The sequence below is a fragment of the Rhinatrema bivittatum genome, chromosome 3, assembly GCF_901001135.1.
Source record: "Rhinatrema bivittatum chromosome 3, aRhiBiv1.1, whole genome shotgun sequence".
Classification (NCBI taxonomy): Eukaryota; Metazoa; Chordata; class Amphibia; order Gymnophiona; family Rhinatrematidae; genus Rhinatrema; species Rhinatrema bivittatum.
Window position 1 is genome coordinate 536737679 of NC_042617.1, and position 27899 is coordinate 536765577.

Below are 27899 nucleotides of genomic sequence, written 5' to 3' on the forward strand. Positions count from 1 at the left end.
TCTCCTGCCACCGCTCACCTTGCTTCCCTCTTCCCACAGCTCTTGCACTAAGCTTTCCCGGCATAGCGGCAGGTGCTTAATTTATGCAACGAGGGGGCGGAGCTATACCTGACGTCAGGAGAGGGGGGCGGGGCATGACCGGAAGCGCAGGTGCAGGTGCTAGCCGAGGCAGGCGTAGCCGGAAGCCTAGATGAGAGTGACCGGAAGCGCAGGTGAGCGGCGTGTGAGCCGTGCTGAGAAGATGCGGCGGCAGTTCTGCGGTTTCGGTGAGTTGCAAAGCGGCGGGTGGAGCTCGGAGGGAGGCTGTGGTGACCGGGGATAGCGTCAGCTCTGTTACCTACGGTTGGGCTAGTGCTGCCCAAAACGTCTTCCACAGTATAATCCAGACAAAGAGTAGAACACAAAGGGCACTGGAGCTTTGATTGTTCTCCTCTAAAAGGCGTGAATGATTGTAATCAAGCCTGAGCTGTGATTGGCCGTGTTGAGGGATCTGCCGCCTTTGGTGGTTATTCGGCACAAGTTTGAAACTTGTGAGTAGTAGGGCCGATCATCAAGGCTGCAGCCTTAGACGATTGAACTCGTGAGGGTTGTCTCTACTTCGCACAAGTTTCAGACTTGTGCTCATTAATCTTTTTTATGTCTAGAGTAACCGCCACAAGATGCGTGTATTTTTTGTTTGGGTTTTTTTTTTTTTTTGTGACTTACCATGTGTCCAAATATATGCTCACTTATTCTGGTTAGACCAAGAAATAGACAAGAATGTGGTTGAAGTGTGTTGTATGTTGGGCTTTCTTTCTGGTAAATATGCAGTGTGCATGAGGACTGACTGACATAAGATTGTCAGCCTCTGCTTAGTCTGTTCTGGGTGTTTCTATCACCGATGTCTCTAGTGATTAATTTTGTTGTTCACCTCCTAGCAGGACATACTTTGGACTTACTCTTTGCTCCTGACTCCTGGGCTGACCAGGATTATATCCCGGAGTTGCAAGCAAAAGAAGTGCCCTGGTCTGACCATGTTGTTAGACTATTCCCTCCCCTATTCAAGTGGTTACTCTTTCAACAGATTGTAAATGTTTGAAGGGTCCTATTACTTCAATTGCATTTGAGACATATTGGGTCAGTTATAGTCTGTCTGCTATGTCAGGGAATGTGGCTGACGTTGCTGATATTTTTAACTTTGATTATCAGAAACATTGAAGCAGGTGGCCTTGTTAAGATTGGTAAAGCCCTTAGTACTTCTCTGCAAGTCCCATGATTTTTATGAGAATGCTTAGTTTTTAAGCAAAATGTTTGGTTTGATGAAAGGTGATGGTATAAATCATGATGACAAAACAAGGGAAGACTTTAAGGGGCAATTACATAAAATAGGGCAATACTTTATAAGGCTACAAAACTATATATATATATATTTATTTACATCTAAACTTAAAATTTCCTTGAACTGCTCCCCATTTTTTCTTTTTTTTTTTGGATTGTGAGAGAGCTACTTGATAAAACCTGGGATCATTATCTCAGTTTGTGAACTGGATCCCCACTGCCCAACTTTTTTTTTAAGATTACATTTCTAAGTGTCACGCTTCATACTGAGTCTTCAACTTCTTTGCTCGGTTCCAAAGCTTAATTTGTTGAGGAATGGCCTGGAACACAGTTTCTGCACTTTTCAGGCTTAAGAGGCTGAGCAGTAGGAGTGTTCTGATTAAGCCTCTCCCCTCCAGGCAGCCTGGGGGAGGAGTGGAGCCTGGAGCACACAGAGAAGAGAACATTCGCTCTGCTCTCTAATCCAGTTTCTCCCCTCTTGTTTCCCCCTCCCCTCTCCTGTATTGCAAGGAACAGGTGGGATGATACTGATGCAGACTCAAGAAAGGGGTTAAATTAGCACAAGTTTGAAACTTGTGGGCAATAGTGCTAATTATCAAGGCTTCAGCCCTGGCCTTAATGAATTACACTGCTGCTCACAACCTTTAAGCTTGTATTAATTCACCCCCTTTTTGTGTTCGTTACTGAGGGCTTAATTTCTGGCAGAACAAACCAGAGCAGTGTTCTGCCACCTTTTTTTCTGGGACCCAAGAAAGTGGAGCAGAGCTGGCTGCGTATATCCTTTCTGGCTCCCCTGAGGAAACAGAATAAAGCCAGTAGTTGCAAGGATTAATATTTATGCTGCCGCCCCCCCAGCCAGCGGAGGAAGCAGATAAGAACAGAAAGTGTTGAAGCTCCTTAGTCTGAGACGAGGGCAGCCACATGGCTTTGATTTGAGTGAGTGTGTGTGTGTGTGAGTGAGTTCACTCCTGGAGATGGTTCCTTCCCTTTGCACAGGTTACACGTGACCCTGGCCCCGCCCATCTCCCCTCCACAATTCCACTTCCTGTTTGTTTACAAATTAAACCCGGCCCTCTCCATCCCAGCATGATGTCACGTCACCATGTTAGTATTTCTTTCTTTCAAACTGTTAATGTTTCAACCGTTTCAGCAGAGATTCTTTGGACCCATGTCCTTTCTGGATAATATGTAATTTAAAACAGACATTTGCAGAGCCAATATCTACTATTGTCAATAGCCTTTTAATTGCAGACAAATTCCACCTTCCTAGAGAAAGCTGTTGTGTAGACTGCTTTAAAAAAAAACAAACCCAAAAAACCCCTCATTCCTTATCCAGCCAGTTATTGTCCCATATTGAGTCTCTCCTCATTAGAAATAATTATTGAGAAATCTGTACTCAAAATCAATTCCAAAACTTTCTTTATAACATAACATTTTTGATAACCATCAATGTGGTTTCAGACGGGGATAGAGCACTGAGACTTTAATGGTCACATTGGTTGATTTTTCTTCTGAGTTAGATAATGGTGGATATGTGATATTTTCTATGAGACATAGCTACATTTACATGTTTGACACTGTACACTCCTCAGATTAATATTGATTGGGGTGGGAGGTACTGTTCTATATTGACTCTGTTCATTGTTTTGTTGTGTTGAACTCAGGTCAGATTAGGTAATTGCTCCTCCTTGAAACCAATCACATCAGGTGTACCCCCAGGGATCAGCTCTATTGGCCACATGATTCAACGTTTACTTGTATCCTTTGGGGGAATTTATTGCTTGATTTGTGATATTTTATAAAATCTATGCCAGTGGTTCCCAACCTGGGGTCCACAAAATAATCCCAGGTTGGGGGGGGGGTCCCCCGGAAGGGATACAAAAAGGTTTAGCTAGAGAGAAAATGAGTGGGCTGCTGCTATCTGTGATTAGCTGAGCTGCTGCCACAGGCCAAGAGAGGGAGAGTGGGGGACCCATTGTCCCAAAAATCTCACTCCACATTATTGCAGACCAGGAGGAGGAAGTACAGAGAGCGAACATTTGCACCCATTAGAATCCTCAAACTGCAGTTCTGCACGTTTAATGGCAGTGGGGAAGAGAGAGACCTAATGTAAACTCCACTGCTGCACTTCATGAGGATGTAGAGAAGAGCGGGGCTGATTGGGGGTTGTTAGAAGTTTGCAGCTTCTGCTGCGCACTGAGGAAAACTGGGTTATCACAGTGGTGAGAAACATTTCTGACTACTGCCATGGGCTCTGCCAATGGGCCTGATGGAGAGGAGAGCTGCACTATAAAAAAAAAAGCAAGTAGAATGGCTCAAAGGGGGAAATGGGACTGGTGTTGACAATATGAGGGGAGGAAGACGGAGGTAAGAAGGAATGAGACAGGAATCCATTATTGACCTCGTTAAGGGGAGTGAGAATGGATGGCGCACTATTGGAAGTGAAGGAGAGGACTTCCAGGAATCATGCTGCACAGAGGTAGAGAGAGGGAGGGATAGAAGATCAGCATGGTCCAGGAGGGAAGAGGGAAAAGATGAACACCAGGGATCAAGGAGGAGGGAGAATGAGACAATAGGTGTGGATATGATATCAAACATAAATGTTATTTAGGGGGGACACACATGGAGCTTTCTTCCCTCTGAAAAGCAGGCTCTTGTTTTGCTTTTTTCTAAAATCTGAATTATTTCACGAGTATCATTTTCTGCTTGTGTTTTTAAGAAACATAAAAGAAAATAATATAGTATAAAATAAGAGCAGGCTAAAAGGGAATCCATTTTCAGGGAGGGTAAGTTTCAAAACTTAGCCACCTAAAAAGGCCCATTGAAAATTGCTCCTCCCCAATATTGAGGGTAAAAATAGAAATGCTGTGAATAGCCTGCAGACTTTTACTTGGTGGGGTGGTGAGAAGGAGCAGGGCTGGTTTGCAGGACGCAAAGTACATGCGGAGATTTAATTCTGAAATCCTTGTGCAAATTTTCACCTGTGTACTTTGCTCCTGCTTTATTTATTTAGATATTTTATATGCCGTCGTTCCATGTAAAGTTCAGAATGGTTTACAAAAGTAACATTCATTGCTATGCATCACATAAAGACAGGGTACAGAGGCCGTAATCATCAACAGGCAACAACTGAAATGTTCCATTACATATTAACTAAAGATCTAGGACATAAAGCGAGAGGTACAGAACATATAATACAGCAGATTTCACATAGTAGCCAGTGCGTTGCTTTGGGGTTCTTACATTTGCTTGTTAAATTTATATCTCATGTTTCAGTTGAATTCTTTTGTCTTTTTTATTATAGCAGAGGGAAAGTGTGCTGGCCTTCCCCTACTGGCCGAATTTTCAAAAGGAAACACCATGGCGGTTTCCCTTTGAAAATTTGATTGCAGATCTGCAGGTACCAGTGCTGATTTTCTTCCAGGTCATAAACTGCCAACTTGAACTTTTATTTTGAACTTGCTTCCTTTTCCCCATTGTGGCTGGGTTAGCAGGTGGAATGGCCTCAACCTTCAATTATGAGTGCAAATTTTAAATAGCTTTGAAAATTGCCCTCCCCACACTTTCAGTTTAGAGCCAAGTTTTATACATTATGAATGATTCTGGCGTGCACCTCATTTTGTTATGACATGCAAAAAATTAAAGAGAAGTGGGTGGGGGCCATCAAACCTTTTGAAGCTTAAGAGTGGTCTGTGTTTCCCGAAAGGTTGGGAACCCCTGATCTTTGCCATTTATGTTCTGTGTGATGAAGACTTCTGCTCTGTGATAACAAGCCAAGGCCTTCAGTTCCCTGGACTCCCTAAGGAACTGCTCAGAGCTTTCAGTTGGTTCAAAACTCTGCAGCCTATTTGATTACTGACTGTGGTCAAAGGGATCACATTACCTCAGGGTTGGCCAAGCTTCACTAATTATCCATTGCCTTTTGAGTAGAATTTAAGTACCTCATTTTAACCTACAAAACTCTTGCAAAGGTGCTCCCAAATATCTGAAAGAGGTATTACAATTTTATTGTCCAACTTGGATCCTTTGCTCTGCAGAGAAGTGGCTACTGGCTGTCCTCTCTTTTAAGAGCTTCTGCTTACAAGGAACCTGGAATTGTGCCTTTTCTGTAGCCATCCCTGTATTCTGTAGTGCTTTTCCACTGACTATTAGAGAGGAGACTGACCTTGTTACTTTTCAGCAAGAAACTAAAAAAAAGTTTTGTTTGCAGGTGTCAACTGTTTTTTGTTGCCAGAAACTAGTTATTTTTGAAATGTTGATGGATTTTTATAATATAATTATTTCATTGTATATTGTGCAAGATTACCTATCCAATGCTTTTCCTCTGGGGCAAGGGACTTGTCAGGGTTATCCTCTTTCTCACACACACACACACACATATATATATACACACACACACACACACTTCCACTCAGCTCATCTGAGTTTCTCCCTGCGCCAATCCTCTCTCACTCCCCCCAGTCCATTCCCTCACATTGCCAGTCCCTCTTTCAAACCCTCAATAGTCCCCCCTACCCTAGTCACACCCTTTCTCCCTTGCCAATTCACCCCCTCACTTTCTACGCTATCTCTCACCCTTCCTCCCCCTGCCAATCCTCAACACCCTTCGCCTCCTTAATCCCCCCTCCCCCACTTCACCTTACTGATCTTCCCAGTCACAATCTGGGCTGACTGGTGTTTCCTTGGGCCTCACCTCCCCTTCTGCTGTCCAGATCCGACTTGTTGTTCAAACTTGGGAGAGTTTGAAAAACTTTGCTTTAGAGAGAGGCTTTGTATTTAGAGTGATAAAGCTGTGGAAATGCTTCGAGAGGATGCTTTCTTGAGTACAACATTTGGATACGTTGATGGAGAAAAGGATCAGGGGTATGGTGATCTACTTGAATTGTAGGTGCTAAGCCAGGCCGATGCTGTTTGGGGTTTATGAACACAATTCTTATTCAGGGAATCAGAACCGAAGGTGATGCCCAGGGAGGATGAACCTAAAACCTTTGGTCTTCCCTCAGTCTAACCTGCTGCCTTTTCTTGATTTAAGTCAATAATATATTAGTGGCAAAGTGGTAGCTGACCTGACTGCTTTTTCAATTTCTGTCTCACTAGTCTGACGTTAATTCTTCCCTCCTCAGCTTCTTCTCACCACCTTCTGTTTCTTACGTGTGTCTCATTTTTTTTCTAGATTTGGTGAAGGGTCCACAGCGACTCATGAGAGTGGGAATAACCCTAATTTTTATTGGACACATAAACTTCATCCTAGGGGCGATTGTCCATGGAACTGTCCTGCGACATGTGTCAAACCCAGAGAAGAAAGTGAGCACAGAATACTGTGCAGCCAACATCATCTCTGTGACGTCTGGATTGCTGGTAAATGCGTGGAGAAAGGTGGCTGGGTTAGACAATGAGGGTTTCCTGGCTGGGAAGAGACATAATGAAGCACTAGATCACATTTAAGAGACACACTAACACATTGTTAATCACTTTCGGGCCGATACAGTAAAAACCGCGGGCGAGCGCCCGCTCTCCCGACGCACACCCAGACCACTGTCCTGGGCGCACGATCGAGTATTTAAATGAGGGCCCGCCTCCTTTTTGACAAGAGGCGGCTGTCAGCGGGTTTGACAGCTGACGCTCAATTTTACCGGCGTCTGTTCTCGAATCTGCATACAGCCACGGGTTCGGAAAACGGATGCCAGCTAAATTGAGCGTCCTTCTTCCAACTTGCGGTCCGCGGGCAGATTTAAAATTTTTGTGTTTAAAATTTTTAATTTTTTTTTTAATTTTGGGGCCTCAGACTTAATATCGCTATGATATCAAGTTGGAGGGTGTACAGAAAAGCAGTTTTTTCTGCTTTTCTGTACACTTTCCCTGTGCCAGTCGAAATTAACTTCTGCCTTTGGACAGGCGTTAATTTCTGAAAGTAAAATGTGCGGCTAATTGAGTTCTTCTGAATTAATGTGGTTAGTGATTGCACTTCCTTGCTGCTGCCAGATACAGGGGCCGATGCAATAAGGAGATTAGCACCTCTACAACCAACATCACATGCAAATGTATGTGAATGAGGCTATTAGCTATTCACTCCCAAATAAAAAAAAAAAGTGCTCCTAAAGTAGTACAGAAAAGCTTTTCTGTACAGCCTCCTACTTAATATCATTGTGATATTAAGTAGGAGGAACAAATCTTAAAAAAAAAAAAAAAAAAAAGTGCCGGCAGTCAGGTGCAGGAAATGGACGCTCAGTTTACAAGTCTCCGTTCCTGAACCCTTGGCTGTCTGCAGTTTACAAAACAGACGCCGATAAATTTGGCGTCTGTTTTCCTAACCTGTGGACGGCCGACGTTTGCGGGCTCCCATTATCAAGAAGGCGCTAGGGGTGCGCAGGCGACCCTAGTGCCTCCTTGATAACGCGGCCCCTAATTTAAATATTGTATGACGCCCCCAGGAGGGGTGCCTGGGAGCGCTGCTGTGCCAGTGTGAATTAGCATCCATGAAAATATTTGCCATGTTTTCTGCAGTGCACAATTATTGCATCGGCCCCACAGTGCTTATTCTTTTTAGGCCAGCTACTCATGTAATTGCCAGCTTGCATTTAAAAAGGAGTTGCAAACTCTGCTGGGGTCCTCTGCCACTGCCATCATCATTAGGCCCTCCTTCAATTTATTGGCCTGGCAGTAGAAATGTGTGACCAATGTGAGTCTGTGCAGTTTAAAGGGAGCCTTGATGATCTGTCTGATAGACGTAGTGTCAGTCTATTTAGAGGCTGCAGAAAGGAGAGAGATTTTGTACAACCTGATTGAGCTACAATATGGTAGTTTATTTCATTTATGTTCCACTTTTTGGCACTTCAGAGCAGATTACGTTCAGGTACTGTAGGTATTTCCTTATCCCCAGAGGACTTACAATCTAAGTTTTTGTACCTGAGGCAATGGTGGGTGAAGTGACTTGCCCAAGGTCAGAAGGAGTGTCAGTGGGATTTGAGTCCTGGTTTCCCTGGTTTGTAGCCTGCTGCTCCTCCACTCCTGAATGGTTTCCTTTTTGTCCATTCTTGCCATGGGTGGACGCAGTGAGCATTTCCATTGCAGGAAAACTTGCATCATGGGAAACGTAGTATTCCAAATTACATTCACCAAGTTTTGTGCTGTAGAGCATGTCCTGACATTACATCAAGATCGCTCCTTTCTGCTCTAGAGGAAAAAACATAGTGTCTAGCTCTTCCTGGTGAACGAGACAGACATGCACTTCAGAGAAGTGGGAGGGAGAGGCAGCTTGGGGCAGAACAAAAGTAAATTGTTTACAGAGAATTTGCTGCCTTGAACTTTCTTTTCCTCACCCCCACCTCTCCCACAGGGAATCTCAAAGTTAGTGTGGCTGCCACGATAGTCCACGTAAATGCACAAAAGTAAAGGCTCTTAAAAACAAAAATATGAGATCCTTTTTTTTTTTTATTGGACTAGCTTAACACATTTTTTTTTTTTTTTTTACTAGCTTTTGGGAGCTAATACATCATTCCTCAGGTCAGAAAAGAGTAAACCAAAGATGACTTGAGTAACTAGGGACCAGTATCAAATTTACCATTAATTGCAAAACTAATACAAAAAACCGTACAAAAACAATTATCAGAACATCTGGAAAACTAACATCCTATTTCCTCGCAACATGGCTTTCGCAAACTAAGTCTACAAACAGGAGTACCACAGGGATCTGCACTCTGTGACACTGTTTAATATTTACCTTTTACCACTATGCCATCTACTTGCAGGGCTCGTAATTGTACACTACATAAATGCAGATGACATACAGCTAATCTTACCCATCCAATGACACAATTGAAAAAACACTAAACTTACCAACATGTACCTGGATATAATAATCAAACTACTACTAAATCAAATGGAATTAGAGATAAACATTGAAAAGACTGAATTTCTGCACCTTGAACGAAAAAATTTAAACCTAATACAAACTCCAATATTACTCAATCAAACAGTGGAAATAGCCGAAAAAGTACGTAACATTGGCGTAATAATAGACACAGAACTAAACTTTTAAAGTAAAGGAAGGATATGCTAAATTAATGATACTACGAAAATTAAAACCTTTACTAACACTAGCAAATTTCAGAATTGTCCTACAAGCACTAATTTTTGCTAGCACTGACTACTGTAATACACTGCTATTAGGATTACCATACACAACCATAAGACCACTTCAAATATTGGAAAACTCCACTGCAAGAATACTTACAGGCAAAAAGAAGAGCACATTACTAAAATACTAGCTGAACTACATTGGTTACCCATAGAACAAAGAGTTCAATACAAAACATTATGTATTATACATAAATTTTAATTCATGACGAAAAAGCAGAATGGCTCAACACAGCATTACGTGTGCACGTACCACATAGAAATCTGAGATCGGCAAACAAAGCACTCCTGACTGTTCGGTAAAAACAGCAAGACTAGCACAAGTCAGAGAGCGAGCATTGTCTTTAGCAGGACCCAACCTGTGGAATTCAGTGCCCCTTGAATTAAGATTACAAAGAAATTTTAAACTATTTAAAGGAATGTTAAAACATGGCTTTTTAAACAGGTGTTTAACAAAGAGAATGGAGAAAGTAAGTAAAGGCAAGCACCACAAACTAAGCGCTCAGATGCACGATATGCTTAGTAATTATTGTTGACTCAACTTCGCACCGTTAGCTTTGTAAAGTTAGAATATGACACAGGTTTCAATAGGACATTCCAAACTAACTCCGCATATAGCTGTATATTTGTACAAACTTTGTTACTGAACCATTTTTGGCACATTTATTAAACGTCGATTAATTAATGTTATGATTTGTGCCTTCCTGTAAACCGTTGTGATATGATAAATAACTTAACGACGGTATACAAAAGATTTTAAATAAAATAAATAAATGACATTACTAGAAAATAAGTGAATCATAAAAGACCTGTCAAGTGGAGAGGTCACGTGATGCAGTGTAGGGAAAAGCCATGATTTTCCCTCGCAGCGCCAACCCTCCTGAATAGAGCCCCATCCAACCCGGAATTCTGAAGGAATCCTTGTAAAAAATAACTCAGAACATCACCTGCGTTAGTCTACGATCTGGTAAGTGCCATGGCGGCTCACTTAAATAAAAAAAAGAGAAGGAAAAAGAAAAGCCGCGCAGCCCGGTGGTGCCATCCACCATGGTGCCGGATCCCACGTCATTGCCGACAACGGCGGTGATAAGAGGTTAAAGCAACAATCGCAGAAATACTAAAGTCCAGAGCTAAAAGTAATTTCGGACAGGCTGACTGAACTCACCACAGCGTTTGCTGTATACAAGACTCTGTTCTTGGACATTGAGCAATGTGTTTCGGATCTCCATGATGACTCTCAGGTCTCTCGGGAAGATATTGCGGCGCTTAAACTGGCCATGGAAAAACATGCCGAATGCTTAGACTATTTAGAAAATAGATCGCGCCGGTCTAACCTCCATTTCTTGGGGCTTCTGGAGGCTATTTCAGATAAAGACCTGCCATTCTTCCTGGAAGATTGGTTGCAGAAGGAATTGAGTCTCTCCCGCGCTCATGGGCCCCTATGCATTGAATGGGCGCACTGTCTCTGCCCGAAAGGGGATTCGGAACCTCGACCACGCATTGTTCTTGCGAAGATTTTCAACTTTGCGCATAAAAGTGAAATTTTAAGGGCAGCTAGGGCAGGAAAACATCTTGCCTATGAAAACAAAATAATGGTTTTTCAAGACTTCTCGGCAACCTTTGCCGCCAAGCGTCGTATAATGGCCCCAATATGTACTAAACTCATTGAATCAGGGCTTCGGGCTACCATGGTTTACCCAGCACGCCTTCGAGTAGTTACTCGAGAGGGGATTAAATGGTTCACGGAGGCTGATGATGCAAAGGCGTCTTTGAATACTTCCCCCCACTCCACCGCCATGCAGTCCCCCACGAGTGAGCGAAGATCCGGATTAATGGAAGCTACCGACTTGCTTCTAATGCCAGTTCTGGATGCAAGAGGTTTGGTGGGCAGCCTGATGCTAGCTGCCGCAGCTATGGGCGCTATCAGCTCTGAGCCAGTACAGACATAATTCCTATGCAGGTTTATAATATTCTTCATGTTCGCGTGGCCAGGTGCCATGCAGTTTACGCTGTTTCACTATTTTATTATTACTGTTTGTATGTGTTTACAGTTTCGCTGCACTCTTATAATACCAGGTTTTTAAGGTAACACTTCCTGTTCCTATGTGTTATCCTGTTCGGAAGGATGGGGCTGAAATGCATGGGGGAGGGGAGGGTGGGTGTTGTATGCATGGTGGTGACCTCAATAAGAGATCATACGACCTGGAAGGTGGGGTGGGGGAGGGATTTGGGTGGTACAGATAGAGAAGATATTCATTTTCTGGCAGATAACTAATTTCATAGTCATGATCTATATAATGCAATCACGTGGAGACCCCTGCTGGGAGGGCTTCCATGTTGTTGATATGTTTATTGTTACTATTTCTTTTTTCACATGAGGCTGTCTCTTGATAGTGGGACTGGTCTTCTATCCTGGAATGTTTGTGGAATAAACTCACCAATTAAGAGGTCAAAAATTGAGCCACCTTAAAAAGAAACAGGTTGATATTGCATTCCTTCAGGAGACCCATCTCACTGACACAGAACATGCTAAACTATGTAGAAGTTGGGTGGGCGATGTATACTATGCTTCTGTATCCTTTAAATTGGCAGGTGTGGTCATATTATTTGGTAAACAATTCCCCTTTAATATTCAAAAAGAGTTTGAGGACCCTCAAGGTCATTATCGTCTGTTAGTTACCCAGATCTATGATGTCCAATTGGTATGTATCTCTCTTTCTTTCTCTCTCTCTCTCTTTACTGCGGAGTTTTACAAATGTTTGAACGACTTGGTGGACCCGCTATTGGCTCAAACCTTTTCTGATTTGGTAGCAGGGGGTGGCTACCTCACTCATGTCAATCAGGCACACATTACACTTATTGCTAAACTGGGTAAAGAGCCTACCTCTTTGGCTTCTTATAGACCAATTTTTCTGCTCAATGCTGATCAAAAGCTGCTGGCCAAGATCTTGGCAGACCGATTGTCTGAAGTGCTACCCTCCTTGATTGGACCCAGTGAGGTGGGGTTCGTGTGTAAACGTCATGCCCTCACTAACATACAAAAAATTTTGGCAGCTATGGAGATGAGCCAATGTATGGACGACCCCTACCTTTTGATCAGCTTTGATGCAGAGAAAGCATTTGACAGAGTGGAGTGGCGAGACCTTTTCCATATATTGTGTGTCATGGGGTTTGATGGTTTCTTCTATGATGCCATACAGCTGTTATATAGAGATCCTATTGCTGTTATCACTGCCAATAATTCACAGTCCGAGGTATTTTCAATCTCTCGTGGCACCCGACAAGGTTGCCCCCTCTCACCTTTATTGTTTTTGCTGCAGTTGGAGCCCTTATTACTATCTGTCTTACACACTCCGGCAATAAGAGGCATTAGAATGCAATCTGAAATTTTTAAATATGCAGCTTTCGCCGATGATATTTCTAACAAATCCTTATAGCTCCCTACCGCCTCTCATGCAGCTCCTCTCTGAGTTTGGCCAATTTGCAGGTCTTCAGCTCCACCTTACAAAGTCGGAGGCCTTGGCGTTTCTGAACACTCTTCTGGAGCAGTGGCCCGGGGTATTTCCTTTGCACTGGGCGAATGGCTCCTTCAGATATTTGGGGGTCATCATTCCGTACTCCCCGAGCAGTTTGTATACCTTTTAATGTTAGTCTCTTACTTCAATTTACTATAGATAAACTTTGCACATGGAAGAATTTACCTCTCTCATTGGGGGGCCAACTTAATTTATTTAAGATGTTGTTACCCAAATGGCTATTCCTCCTCCAAAATTTGCCAATTTCCCTTTGATGGCCTGATCTCTTATCCTTAGACAAAGAATTGCAGGTATTTCTTTGGAGAGGCGGTAAAGCCAGAATACTCTTTGCCAGTCTGTGGGAACGTTGGGGGGAAGGTGGCCTGGGAGCTCCAGATCTACGATTATATAACCTAGCAGGCAACCTCTGTATAATAAGGGATTGGATGTTGGGACAGTCTAACCATGTTCCCATCTTGGCTGAACAAGCTCTGGTGGCCCCTCTGGCACTATCCTATATTATTCAGGCACCGACCCATGCTCTTTCCTCCTTTCTGACTCATTCCCCTTCAATTCAGCCAATATGATCTACTTGGCGAGCAATCACTAAGATACTGCAAATACCTCGGCTGTGTGCATATCTCTTGCTGATTCAGGGGAATAGTGACTTTGGTCCTGGATCCCAGATGGCAGGGTTCCACCAATGGCGGTCCAAAGGCATTACTCACTTGGGCCATTTACTCAATAGTGATGGGCAAATGTTATCGTTTCCTGAATTACGCTCATTGTATCAATTAGATTCGACACACATTTTCTGTTATCTCCAGATTCAACACTATTTTCAATCCCTGCTCTTAGACTCGCGATCCTCTGCGATCTTTCATTCCTTGGATGGTGTGTTGAGGTTTGATGGCACAGTATTATAAGAAGCTTAAAACCCTTACCAGACAGGAAACGTATGCATTTCTGACTGAATGATGGAATAGGGATGGGGTGTTTGTTCTTACTTGTACCTATCTTACGGGCATGCTTTGGGCGAGTCTCCCAACTTACAGTGAGTATGTACTATCGTGAAATGCAATATAAGTTTTTATGGCGGGCATATGTATCAACACAGCCTACTGCTCTGGAATTTCAGCGTCAGCCCTATGTGGTAAATGCCATCGCAATGTTGGAACCTTATCCCACTCTTTTTGGGCGTATCCTCCCATACGTCGTTATTGGGGCCATATAGCTACATATATAATGGGTATACTAGGAATTTCTCTTCCCATTACCCCTTTTGCTTTTTGGACATTTTTCCTGTATCTCCCTGAGGAGGGGGTCCTCGTCTATTTATACATAAAGCATGCCTTGTAGGGAAAAAAGTGATATTGATCAACTGGCGGGCTTCCGAAGGATCCTCTTTCTGGACCTGGCGTAATCAACTGCACCATTTGCTGCGCATGGAGGATTTGAGTTCACGAGCCTCACCTCAGCTTCGGCGACTATTCCTGTTGATTTGGGACCCATACTTAACAATCCCTACCACATCGCTCACGGAGTATGATCATCAATAGCTGACCTCTGTTGGATACATGGAACAGTTCTGCACTGATTCCCATAATGCAGACTATTTCTTGTGGATTACCTACTAGCATGCTTCTTCTCTGTTACTGACTGAGTTGAGGGGGGGGGGGGAATAGGGAGGGGGGAAGAGGAGGATTCTGGGATGGACTTGCCAATGTTTGTCAGCTTGGCTTGGTTGGGATTCAGAACCCAACCCTTCCGAGCCACTACCATTTTCTGTATTGTTGTTTATAAACTCAATAAAAATTGTTTCAACTAAAGACCTGTCAGTGATAGTGTGAAGTGGGGGGTATTGATGGGTGATTAGAAGGTAATAGGCAATATAATTTTATGGCTCATAATGGGGCCGATGTAATGTGCACTGAAGCTGCTGCAGGTTTGTGCGTGCCTGTATACGCATTTATATGTGCAAAGCCCTATACTGGGATGTAATAAGGGTTTTGTGCATGGGGGAAAAAATCACGTACGAACACGCTTACAGACCCAAGGTTTTTCCTGTGCGAATGCATGCTGACGGCATGCAAAGGAGGTGATTAGCTAATCATAGGAAATGCAGGGAGCTGCGCTAATGCTAGTGCGGGTTTTTTACCGCCACGGTCAGGGAACGAGTTAAGTGTCAGCACTGACTCGGGGGCCTATGTCTGCATCTGAGCGTCCTGAAAACCACCTGGCTGAGCGCCTGTCTCAGCATCTGAGTGGCCAGCTTAGCTAGGCGCCTTTCTTGGCATTGGAGCAGCCAGAATTACGACCAGCTGAGCGCCTAACTGAATGCCCAAGCGACAAGATGGTAATTAGCTAGGCAACTTTCTGGGCGCCTGATCATATAGAATCTCGACCAACTAAGCGCCTAGCTCAGTGGCAACATTTGTTAGGTGCCTTTCTGGGCGCTAGAGCATGCATATTCTCTCCCGGCTGAGTGCCTATGTTGGCACCTGAGCATCCAGATTGGTGCCCAACTGAGCACCTGTCTCGCTGCTGTGCCAGTGTGAATTAGCATTCATGAAAATATTTGCCATGTTTTCTGCAGCACAGTTATTTGAGATATTAAAAATACTTTCTAGGGTCATACTTTCACTTAATAGGGACACACGTTCGCTCGCTCGCTATTATGTGCGGATTATCGGCGCAGGTTTTGAGTGCGGATGTGGCCGCTTATTAAATAAGCCCTTACCACGCTTAGGTACGTGCAATTCTTCATATGTGCGCAGATTTCTGCGCTCAAATCATTTGCATAATTTTTTTTTTTTTTTTTTTACATCCCATGGAAGCAGCATCTTCAGACGCACGCGGTGATCAAGACCCATGTTCATAACTAGCACCTGTTCTGCCGCAGGTCTTATTACATCAGCCCCAATGAGTTTAACTGGGACTCCCAGCAGACCTGGAGCAAGCTGGCTTACACTAGCCACTTTATGGAAAGGGCGGTTAGTGTGTGAACACACTCCGAGATATAATCAGAGGACTAAGAGGCTGGTGTGCTGTAGACAGATGGAAAGTCCCAGCCTCTAGCAAAGGTGGATACTGAAAGTGGTGCAATGTAGACTGTTGATAGTGATGAGTTTTGGACTCAGTATTTTAGTATTCACCGGCTAAGATGGGGGCAGCATGTTTTGAGGATACGATGGAAGCAGACCTGTAACTTCTAGCACTAATGGAAAAGCTGACTTTGAGTTGTGTGCTACTTTATTGGGATGGAGGGATGAGAGGGTTCACTTTAATTCTATGACTTTTATATGCTACCTTTCCAAAAATAATGCTCAAGGCAAAAAACGTATATCATGCAATAAATACATAAGACAATGCTAGTACTAACCTCGAAATGTCTGTGGTCTTCTTCTTTTCTTTGGATGGTGGAGATGGTGGCACAGGTTGTGAGCAAATACTAATGATCACCTTTGTTTTTTTGTCTCTCTAGAGCATTGCGACAGGTATCATAGCCATCCTGGTGTCCAGGAACCTCTTAAGTGTTAAGATGGTAAGAACTGATTACGTCTTATTCCACCTGTTACAGTTTCCTTGATGTCTCGGAACGGCTTTTATGTCCCAGTATTTAAAGCCAATGATTTTTGGTGGTCATGGAACACTGAAGGACTGTAACTCCAGCAACGCAGGCTTGGGCTGTCAGGGTTGTGTGAGCGCTCAGGGCTGGATTTAGAGTTATGATGCTGATAGGCAGAGGACTTAACGGTTATGGGGTTTTGCCCCTGGAAATCAAAGAGCAGTTAGGGTACTTTCAGAACTAGGCGCCCTAGGCATGTGCCTGTGTTGCCTATGCCTAAATCCAGTGCTGGGAGGAGTTCTAGGTGGGGTCTGCAGTGCTTTGAGTGTTAGGTTGAAAAAATGAGCATAGGTCCATCCTGTACAACCTTTTTCTAATCACTTGCAACTGTCTCGGCATTGTAGTTTCCAGTGTACATCTGCTGTCAGTTCAGCAGAGTGAACAAATTATTTTCCGACCTTCTCAAGGAATCTGCTCTAGCCCTAACTTGATGGGCTTTCAGCTTCCTTTGATGTGGTAAGAGATGCAATCAGAGATCCAAGCTGAAAAAGTTCTCTTTGTAAATGAAGCCCTCCTCCTAACTGGTTCTGCAATCCAATGTTTGAAGAGCTGCTCGCTCTTACAGGTGTGAGGTCTTGGAAATAATGTTGGTAATCCAATGGATTGATTTAACTTATATTTAGATCCCAAGAAACAAGGCATCCCTTTTTTGGAGGTTTCAGATTTGTGAAGCTTTTCATGAATTTAGTAACTATAGGTTGATGGGAGATAGGAGCTACCATCATGTTCGTAATAGTGTGCTGCCATTGCACTAAGGCTAATTCCAATAGTTCTTATTCCAGAGTCAGATTTGTATAGAACAGGGGTCCCCAAACTACAGTCCATGGAACTCGTTCTTCCAGCCTGCAATCAGGTTTGGCTTTTCCTTCCCTCACAAAAAAAAGCTCCACACAGGCATGGCCCTCTGCACTAGAGAGGAAAGTGCTGCATAGGTGTGGAGGATAAAGTTCTTTCCTCTAACTTGCTCCACAATACAAACAGACAAGTCTCAAACAGTACAAGGTAACCACATTTAATGTATTATTACATGAGAAGCGCGCTCTTAGCGTATGCTTCCAAAATCCAATACATGCAATCAGGCTTTCTTAGCGCCCAGTCAGATGAATCCAGAACAGGTGGGTTATGCACCTCTACCAGCGGATGGATGAGGAGCAAACTGATGTCACAGTACATATACCCCTGCAGTGACCTCAGCCTGCCAGTATCCTCCGTCTGCAGCAGATGGTGAATGTTCATCTACACATTGGGGATTGCTTTGTTTTAAAGAAAAGGAGAATTAAGGAAATGAATTCACCCCACTCTCCTGTGGTGATACCAAATGGTCCCCCCCCCAAAGTTGAGATTCCTGAGGTGATTTCTGTGGTCCCTCAGATGAGTACCTTGGTCAAGTAGCTGGCTTCAGCCGGCGTGGAGTTGGTTGCTTGAGCAGCTGAAAGGCAGCGGTGAAGGCAGATGCCCTCTCCCCCCCGCAGCCGGAGACCATCTCTGTACGCAGCCAGGTAAGGCTGAGCTCTGGTAAGTTTAAAAAAAAAAAAAAAATTATACAGAGACCTAGAAGGAAGTTTTTTTTTATGTGTAGGGCTTCCTCCTTCCCCTGGTCTCCATGCTTGGTGTACTGTCTGACTTTTCTCCCACTGCATGGAAGATCGAGGGACTTGAGCAGCCTCCTTAGGCTAGGCCCCACTCTGAGGCTTTGCACGTCGTATGGTACTGCAGCGACATTTCGCATGTTTCTAAGGCTGCCCTCTACATGAATATCGGTCTGGCGGGTGTCTAGCTGTGCACCTCGGTTGTGCGCCCTGTTCTTGAACTCATAATCGGGCCTTGTAGTCTGTGCGTCCATGTTAAGCGATGTGTAGTAGCTGCATGCCTTCCTCTACGCACAAATAGTACTGTGCACAAGTTTTTTGTGCGCTTATTTTTGGGGTAGCTAGGGAGGCTCCTAGGTGTGATGCCTAAGTGTTGGGCAGATCATTTTTGGGCACCTAGATTGAGCGTGCATTAAAAATGTGAGTTACAAATGCTACTTATCTGGGTTCACATTAAGGAAATACAGAATTTTAGATCTGATAATATAGCTTTTATATGGAAAAAGAGCAGGAGTTAATTACAATTTGCTTTGTAGGGAAAAAAAGCAGGGAGGTCAGGCATTAGTGAATTTAAGATCATATAATGTAGCAGCCCTATTGTTATATTAAGGGGGACTGGGTGTCGCTACACACCAGAGGACCCCAATCAGTTATTGGTGGAATTAGCTAAGCCATGGAGTCCAATTAAAGTTGTTGCTTTGCTTCAAACCCAAAACAATTTCTGCTGGATCTGTGAAGCTTTTGGTTTGTCCATGCATAAAGCATCGAAATGGAGAAGCAGAAACCAGCTTTCTTCTTACATATCACCCTTCCTATGTTTGACAGGTAATCCTGACTTCCCTAGCAGTTTGGATTATGGGATATGGAAAGATAAGGGATTGTATTGTTTAGGGCAACTGATTGATAAGGAAACCAGACAAAATGTACTCTTTTTCAACAACTGAAAGAAGAATGGAATATTTCAAAAACTTTTTTATGCTTATTTGTAATCGAGGCACTACTGCTTCTCTGTAACCACTGGCATTTACAGATTCAGAGGAAGGCTTTTTTGATACAACGCCAACATTTAATAGAATTGGAATTTGAATGATGCACATTAAAGAAGTGTTACCCAATAATGACATGCTTAAACTAGCTGCATTGTGAAGTGAGGATTTAGGGACTCTTTTGGATACTTGCTAGAGGCATACTCGGCCCTCTATAGATATTTAAAGCCGGCTAACCTGAGAGAACTAGAATTTAAGGTTCCCTGTACGTACCAGGATCAGTCCAGACGGTGGGTTATGTCCTCCGTCCAGCAGATGGAGTCAGACAAGGCTTCGGAGGGTGCTGGCATAAGTACTTGTGCACCCTCTGCAGGAGCCCAGTATATCTCTGACTCCAGCAGATGAGAGCAGGGGAACCTGGAGCTTCCCCTCCATAAAGGCTAGCTTGCTTTTATTTGGCTTTATTTGTATGTTTGCCAGGCTGGATCAAGCTGCTTTCTAAAGTTTAAAATTAAAAAAAAAAAAAAAAAAGTCTAATTAGTAGGAGGTCTGTCTTGAGGGCTTGCAGGCAGGGCTGCTTTCACTCTCTGTCCTCCCTCCTGCGCTTCATTTCTTGCCAGGGTAAGTTGAAATTGTTGTGTTTTTCTCCCGTTTTTGGTTTTTCTTTGCAGGGAGATTTGCTAGCAGTGCTGGGGAAAGCTGGTGGTGCCAGCCTCTCCCCCCCCCCCCCCCCCCCCCCACCGCTCGTGCTCCCGCGGCCCCTTTCCTTCAAAAATAGTTTTTTAAATGATTTTTTTTTTTAGTAATTTTGAGGTACATGGGTGTAAAAAAACTGTCAGGATAACTTAGGGGTTAAAGGCCGCTATCATTTGGCTGAAACTGAGCAAGAGCTTTGAGTTCAGAACTGCAGCAGTCTGATATGTATATTTGACCATGCAGGAATCACCTGAACCATTGTGGATTCTGCTTGATATGCAGTAAATCCCTGATCATGCTTGTTGAAGCTCCATGGACATTATATAAGCATATTTCCTAGGGGCTGGGAAGCTAGGCACATCTCACATACATTGATGTGCTGTGTCACCTGTCCCTACTACACAGACATGGGCCATGTCATATGATAATACTTTTTCTGCTCTTGTTTTTCTCACAGCATTGGGCATTAGTCTGTGTCTCTCTTTTGAATGCTTTACTTTCGGCTGCCTGCTTCTTCGGACTGATCTTGGCAATTTCTCTTACCATCTCCAATGGAGGAAAGAGCCTGATTGCTGGATGTAACTCTTCCATCTTGCCAGCCGACACAAGATCTGCCATCATGAGCAATGAGTGCCCCTTTGACACTACACGCATTTATGTGAGTCCCTGCATTGTCCATTTTAACTTCTGTACAGTTCTGTTAGTGTTGCTGAGGTATGTTGCAAGGCTGGATGAGGCCATAAATATCCAGAGAGGGGCATTATCTTTGGGCTGACTATGGGTGTTTTTGGAAGTAAACATTATGACGCTAAAAGGAAGAGAGAAGCATTGTTTTCTGGGGATGGAGACAGAGGGGTACTTTTTGGAATAGGTGTGGGTACTCTTTGTGGGTAGGGGGATAAAGAAGGCATTGGATGTTTTGGAAAGAGACAAAAGGACTCTAGGAAAGGATGTGACAAGAGAAATGTGTTAAATGAAGAACTTATTTTGCAAAATTTAGAACTTGCCAGATCTTTGGTTCAGATTTTGGCAAAAGATCATTTTACTAAATATTTTCTTGCCACTGCAGAAAAATGGGACTTGCTAGAGAACCTGAGTTGCCCCAGCTTCCTGTGCTTCCTCTCGCAGAAGTGGAGGTTGGAGGTGTTTCTAATCTAGTGGTTCTCAGCCTGGTCCTTGGAACTTGCCTGGCTAGTCTGACTTTTAGGATATCCACAATAAATATACATGAGAGAGTTGCATGCACTATCTCTATTGTATGCAAATATATCTCATGCATATTCATTGTGAATATCCTGAAAACCAGATTAGCTGCTACAGGCACTGAGAGATGGGATCTTTTATGGGTCATAGAGGACATGGAATGTAGAATGATGAAAAATATTGTTGGTTAATACATATTTTAGTTTAGTATACACGCTTTCCTTATTGTTTGTAGTATAATCTGTAGAATATTGTCCGCTAACCTGAAAGAAGGGGCAATCTGTCTGAAAGCAGACATTGCTTGTGAGATCTGAAATAAAATGCACCATTGTGTTTCTCCCCTATGAAACAGGTGCCACTTTTGAGACCTCTGTTTTTTACCTCCTAGCTGAAGGCCAGTTGCGGTTTCAGCTCACAACACATAACCCAATGCTCTTTTGCTAATTTGTCTGTCATATTGCCTTCCTTTTCAGACCTGAGGTATGGGAGGTGGGGCATAACTTCAAAAGAAATCATAAGGAAATTAAAAAGAGGAAATATGAGTAGTAAGCCCTGTTGTATGGGAACTGCAATGAGCTTGCTGCATGATTATAAGCTCTGGAAAGCTATGATGTGCCAAAATAATTTTAAGCTAATTAAGAAAAAAAAAAAGGGGGAAGAGGTCTTGCAGATTGTAAGCCCTTTGGGGCATAGAAATACCTACTACCTAAATTGTAACTTGCCCAGAGCATGAGTGTGGAAGGAAAGCAATTAATCCAAAATCTAAGAAGATCCAAATATCTTCCCCTCTTGCCCCCTGAATAATTCACTAAGTTTGATGCCCCTCTTCCCCCCCCCCCCCAAATTACCTCCACACCGTTGGTAGAGCTAGGTCCCATCTGTTTCAAAGTTATAAGAGGCTTTGCTTCCCTCCTGTGGTCGTCTCCTCCCAATCGCTCATCAGCTTTGAAAAGTGATGTTCTGTCAAGGACCTACCTTCACAGAAAGTTGGGTTGGTGGTAGGTTTGATTGTTTTATAAGGAGGGAGATGCACATAAAATAACAAACTGGGAGACATTTTACCATCTGATAAGCCTCTCTTCTGTTGAACTAAGACTGAAAAAGAAAAGTTAGTTTTTGAAGCATTTTCAAAGTTTGAAAAATATTTGTGAAATGGGAACTGTTCAAAAAGGTGTAGAGGCTTTACAAACCACCAAACACATCCCAGTTTTGCATTCTCCTCCCACTCCCCTCTGTGGCTCCTGCGATGTCTGACCTCGGTAAAGGCAACATAAAAGTTGATACCTCCTGGATGCCCCTTCCAATAAGGATTATCTTGTGTCCAGCTTCTTGGTGGATTGGTTATACCGATTGAAGATCTGCCTCAGATGCCTAAGGCTGGCACCAACTCAATAGGAAGAATAAACGGGGGTTATTGATTGTTCTAACTGATGTATTTCCTGTTTACTGCAGGACACAACACTTGCCCTCTGGTTCCCGTCTATGATTCTTGCTGCAACTGAAGCATTGCTGTCCATCAGGTGTAGTGTGGTGGCTTTTATTTTGCGTGGGATTGGTCCATGCGGAGAGGCTTATTTACGAGAGCGGGTATGAAAATTCATCAAACATCATAGATTCTTCTCATCTCCATCTTCCTCTTCTTCATTCACACCACCTTTTCTTTCTGCTTTTTTCCATCTTTCTTTCGGTCTCTGGCCTCTTCCCTTCTCCCTTCCTCCAGCCTTCCTTTCTGTTCTTGTTTCCTACCCTTATTCTTTTTCCCTCTCTTCCTCCCCTTTTTCCTCCCCTTCCCCATTCTTTGTTTTGTTCTTATGTTTTCATATTTACTGGGGGGAAAGGCTTGGACCAGAAAACATGGATGGATAGTGAGAAATGTTTTGGAGCATTATATTAAAGTGGACAGTCTACCTATAGGGGTGAGGGAATGCATAGGACAGGGACAAGGAGATTAGTGATGCATTACTGCAGCATTGTTGGTAAACATGACATATGTTGGGATTATGCATGGATGAGAGGCAGGGAATTACCACTGCTGTAATCTTCTCATTGCAGTACCTTGAGAATTTTCTTAGGATTGGGAGGAGGGGTGGGGGATACATGTGATCCTGATCTTGCAGTAGTCTTGCAGTAACTGGATATGCTACTTGTAGGTCATACATGTTTTGTTATTGCAACGAGCATGCAATTCATTTTACAGTTAGAAGAGGAAGCATCCAGTAAGGAAGCTTTAGACCACAGACCAGAGACCCATCAGCTGATAACTGAAGCTAGCCCCTACCTTACCTAACCAAAGGTAAAGATGCTCTATTAATTATTTGCATTGTATGTGCATTATTTGCAGGAAAAGAGAACAATCACTGCTTAGGAATTCACCAAAGCACATTAATTCTCACTAGTTTTCTGAAAGGTGCTGGTACAGGCATGCTGTCCTGTTTGTGTTTTTTTTTTTATTGCATTTTAAATTTTTCACACAAACCTTTGAGTGGAAAATCAGATGGTTTACAATACAATATCAAGCAAAATTTGAAAATTCACAAGTAGTAAGAAAAAATAGTAATCAGTAAACCATTCTTGCAATATAAGAAATACATGTGGGGTGGAGTGAAACTCTAGGAGCGTACAACTTCAAAGTTAACCATGAAAAAAGAAAAAATGTAAGGCTGCTGATTAAGCCTTATATTTGCCCTCTGTACTGTCTGTCGTAGCTCTTTGGTGGGAGTCTAGGAAAAAGCACAGTTGTGAAGGTTGAAAGAAAATATATACAGAGTCTGAGTATTTGACTACACACTTACATGGGTAGCGAAGGGTAAATTTAGAACACATAGTTAACGCTTCAGCTCTCATCTGTATAAATGTTTTTCTTTCCCGAGTCAATCTTGTGACATTGGGGGAAAAAGCCAAATTCTTTGATGGTTATATTCTGCTAATGTTATGGAAGAATAATCTTAAGACATTATTTTTTTCAGATAGAAAAGCGAACGATACAAATAGTTTACCTCTAGTTGAAACATTGCCCTCATGAGACAGCTCCAGTAATTTTGAAATGTTTAATTGCTGTTGTGAATCTTGATTTTCGTGCTCTTCTCTTTTCTTCTGAGGAAGGTAATATGCCTTGGTAATTAAAGACTGAGCCTCTGGTGGTATTTTCAAAATCAGGCACAGATATTTCTTAAACAATTCTACCGGTGAAATTTGCTTGATAACCGGGAAATTAAGAATTCTTATATTCATACTACGAAGGGTATTCTCAATATTTTCAACCTTTTTATTTAACAATGTCTCATGCTGTATTACTTGTTGCTGAAAAGTTTCCATCGTTCTGATTTTTTTCTCACATCTCTTCTATTTTCTTTTCATGTCCTTCAATTCTTTTCTCATTATCAATACTTCGTTTGTTAGAGTCCAAGCATGTTTTTGATAGATTAATAACAGCAGCTTCTATAATGGCCAAGGCTTCCCAAATAGCGTCCATCGTTATAATCTCGGGTTTAACCAACAAATGAAGTTAAATGTCCAGACTCATCACCTCGCGTGACATCAGTAACAGTGTCCCGCTCAATTTCCATCGTTGAGGGAGGTAAGTATGTTCCCAGCTGAGAAGTCCCTCCCAGATCCTCCTCCCTAAAGGCTCCAGGCCTTTCGAGGTTCTCCGGGGCACTTGCAGGCGCCATCTCCCGAATCTCTCCCTTCCGCCGGGGTGGGGACGGAGTCTCGGGCGCACTGGGACTCAACGAGATTTCCTCTGCCAAGGACTGAGACGCACGCCCAGCGTCTCTATCCATCGCGGCACTCGTTCCGGCTCTCTTGGCGTCTGCGTCGAGGCGAAGAAGGCAGGTATTGTGGCTTGACTTGCATCCAAATTGCTGGAAACCAGCAGGCCCTCATGGAGCCGAGCCTTGCGCTTCATGTGAGGCATTTTATTCTATATTTATTGCAAGTGGAAATATGCTTTTTAGGGAATCTCACGGAGCAGCTTTCTCCCACCTTTCAAGCGGCAGCCATCTTAACTCCCCTGTTTGTATTATTTATAGGTAAAGCTAGGAGGATATTTCAGCCAACTATAAATCTTGCTTTTGACGCAGCATCTTACAAACATCACTTACATCCATTGGATACAATAACATTTCTATCCTAAATCCATTTTTTTAAGGAAGTTGATAAAATATATTCTGGCTTTTTACTTTACTCACTCCTAGTATTATAGAGCTAAGTAGAAAGAGATTTAAAAATTACAAAACACTTTGTTCTTGGGGATTGGAAGTAAGCTAGAAATTTAAGGGGTTGAGTTTGTGATGATGTTGGACATTGTTAGGGCTATGGTAGTTTATTTTGCCTGTACCATAATTAAATGAGATTAATGGGAGGAATTTTTGAGGAAAGGGCTGTATATTAAATGTTTCATTGTATTTTATATTTAATATTGTTTATTAATCATTGTATTTTGCTATATCATATTTCTGATTTGTACAAGAATGTAGAATATCAAATTGTAGAAAATAAAAAAAAGTTTACTTCTAATTAAAATACAGAAACATGTTTCCACTTCTACTGCTCCTTTTCAATAATGTTTTGCACTGTTGGTTATCAAGTTCGTCATTACTAGACCTGTAATGTATCACATGGCTTTAATAGTGCAATACCTTTTTTTTTTTCTTATGCTTTTTCAGGAGGATTCTCCATTATTTTCTGGACTGCGTATTGTTAGAATTTGAGGACGTGTGTTCTTTCTCCATATACCTGCAGAATCTGGAGCCAAATTTATAGACCCTACCTGAAAAGCAGGAACATGCAAGCCTCACCTCTCAGAATCTAGACCCTGGGACTTGTTACTACTCACGTCAATGCCAGCTTTGTGAGACACTTGTGATGTCATTCATAATTGCTTTGGCCAATGAGTTTGCTGCTTAGTGTCATTACATGGTTTCATGCTGTTGGTGACAGATTTTACTGTTGCCAGGCATTGTTGATGTATTCTATCATTTTAAGTGTATTTGGATTCAGCCCTGAAATAGTTGAAGTACAATTGGCTGAAGGTGGGGATAGGGAATTAGTGGCAGGGATGTGGGTGGGGAGTAATAGTTTTCAAAGTAAGAGACTTCAATAGTTCTGCTGCCTTCTCCTTATGGCCAAAAAGTGTTTTACTGGGGAAGAATGGATTATGACAGCCTTGACTCCAGTCTGCACTGAAATTGAGAGGTTTTTATTGACTGACAGTCTGTTTCAAATGCACTGTGCTGATTGGCTGAGGCGAGTAAAGAAGAGCACCAGGATCATTAGCAAAGGCCCACATGTATTTTTAATACTGTTCAGAGGTTATGTTAAGTCAGATCGCTATCATGATGTTGTCTACAGTAGGTGTTAGGAAGACCAGGCAGAGTAAGGCATTTTCCTACAGTCCCCTGCTGTTAAGATATGAAGTGCGAAGAAGAAACTGGTGACCTGACATGCCTGAATGGGTTTATAAATCTTTTCAAATTGTGTAATAGTTCATGCAGTACATAAAAATTATATGCAATTAAGAATTAAATGTCAGTGTCTTCAAAAAAAAATTTCATGATGAAACTAGTTTTAAATAGATGTCTTCTAGCAACCAGAACATGCTGTACTATCATGGATGCTTTCTTGGAATGTGTCCCTACCATCAAGCATAGATTACTTAGTGTGACAGGCTATGCAGACATCCTTCTGTTTGATTGCTCACACTGATAGCTGCCACTTGGTACTACAAGGGCAGCAAAGGTTTAGAGGAGTTGTATACTTGCTCTGAAGCCTGAAGAGTACTCATTAAAACTTGTTTTACAAAAAGCGCATAAGGAAGAACTGAATAATACAGGTTTAGTGATGTGCTGAAAGACACTGTGTAAAGCTGACACTTTCAGCTTGGCTGGGTGCGTGTGCTTTGTAATTTTCAGCTTTTGTCTCTTCAGATCACTTTTTATACAAATCCTGATATTGAACAGAGAACAGGGAATGCAAAGCTCAGGTTATGTTCTTCCTGTAGCTCATGCCATTAAACACTAAAATTAGATACAGTTTAATTCTATTTTAATTCATCTTTGCTGAAACTCTTAGAATATTTTAGCCAATATATTGAGCAGATATGAGCTGAAAGGTCTATATTTTGTAGTGATGATATCAGAGGTTGTGGAGACTCTTCTTTTAGCAGTGAGGGCACCTAGTTTTCGCTCCAGAGCAAAGATGTAAAACGAAGGACCAGAAAAGCCTACTGTATTGGTTATTGCTATTATCAACCTGGAATTTGTAAGCAGCAGTGTTACCCCAAAATGTTTAAAATAATGTTCTCTTGTTTTTATTATAGTCTCAAGACTAAACCTGCCCATATTAATATATATCCAACCTCTATTTTACTAACATATATGAAATATGATTGGACAAAAAAGATAACCTAGAAAAGTCTGAGCCAATCCCTGCTTGACTTTCAGGCAAGGAGGTAGCATATGGTTTCAAATACTTTTTGTACATTATTTTATTTTACAACCATTAGTTCATCTGTCCTTGCTGTGCTAATTTGCTGAAGGAAACAATGTTGGATATATACAAGTTAGACCCTTAGGGCACCTGTTGTATTGTTCCAGACTCTGCTCATGAGCTTTATAATATAGTAAATTTAGTAGGAAATCTCCATGATTTTCATGTTTTTTTATTATTTTCCAATTGTTTTGATAGGACAGTATGGTCATAATTCATCTGACTTTTTAGCTTTGTTGCTAATTGTTCTATAGAATTGTGTAAATTGGTGGTATGTTTCAACATAATTTGCATCAATAAAGATTTTTTTTTAATAGTTTGGACCTGAAGCTTTGCAGTT

At 42.4% G+C, this 27899-nt stretch overlaps 1 protein-coding gene across 2 annotated transcripts; it reads left to right on the forward strand.

Moving 5' to 3' along the window:
* Positions 1–128: 128 nt before the first annotated feature.
* KRTCAP3 (keratinocyte associated protein 3) lies at positions 129–27882 on the forward strand. 2 transcript variants are annotated; one of them, XM_029596357.1, is made up of 7 exons: positions 129–266; positions 6491–6675; positions 16453–16512; positions 20325–20525; positions 22523–22657; positions 23268–23363; positions 25738–27882. In XM_029596357.1, the coding sequence occupies exons 1-6, from the start codon at positions 191–193 to the stop codon at positions 23355–23357; spliced, it is 747 nt and encodes a 248-aa protein (XP_029452217.1). In that variant the 5' UTR covers positions 129–190; the 3' UTR covers positions 23358–23363; positions 25738–27882. The 2 variants fall into 2 exon arrangements, with proteins under 2 accessions (XP_029452217.1, XP_029452218.1); XM_029596358.1 differs by lacking the exon at positions 129–266 and adding an exon at positions 339–530.
* The last annotated feature ends 17 nt before the right edge of the window (positions 27883–27899 follow it).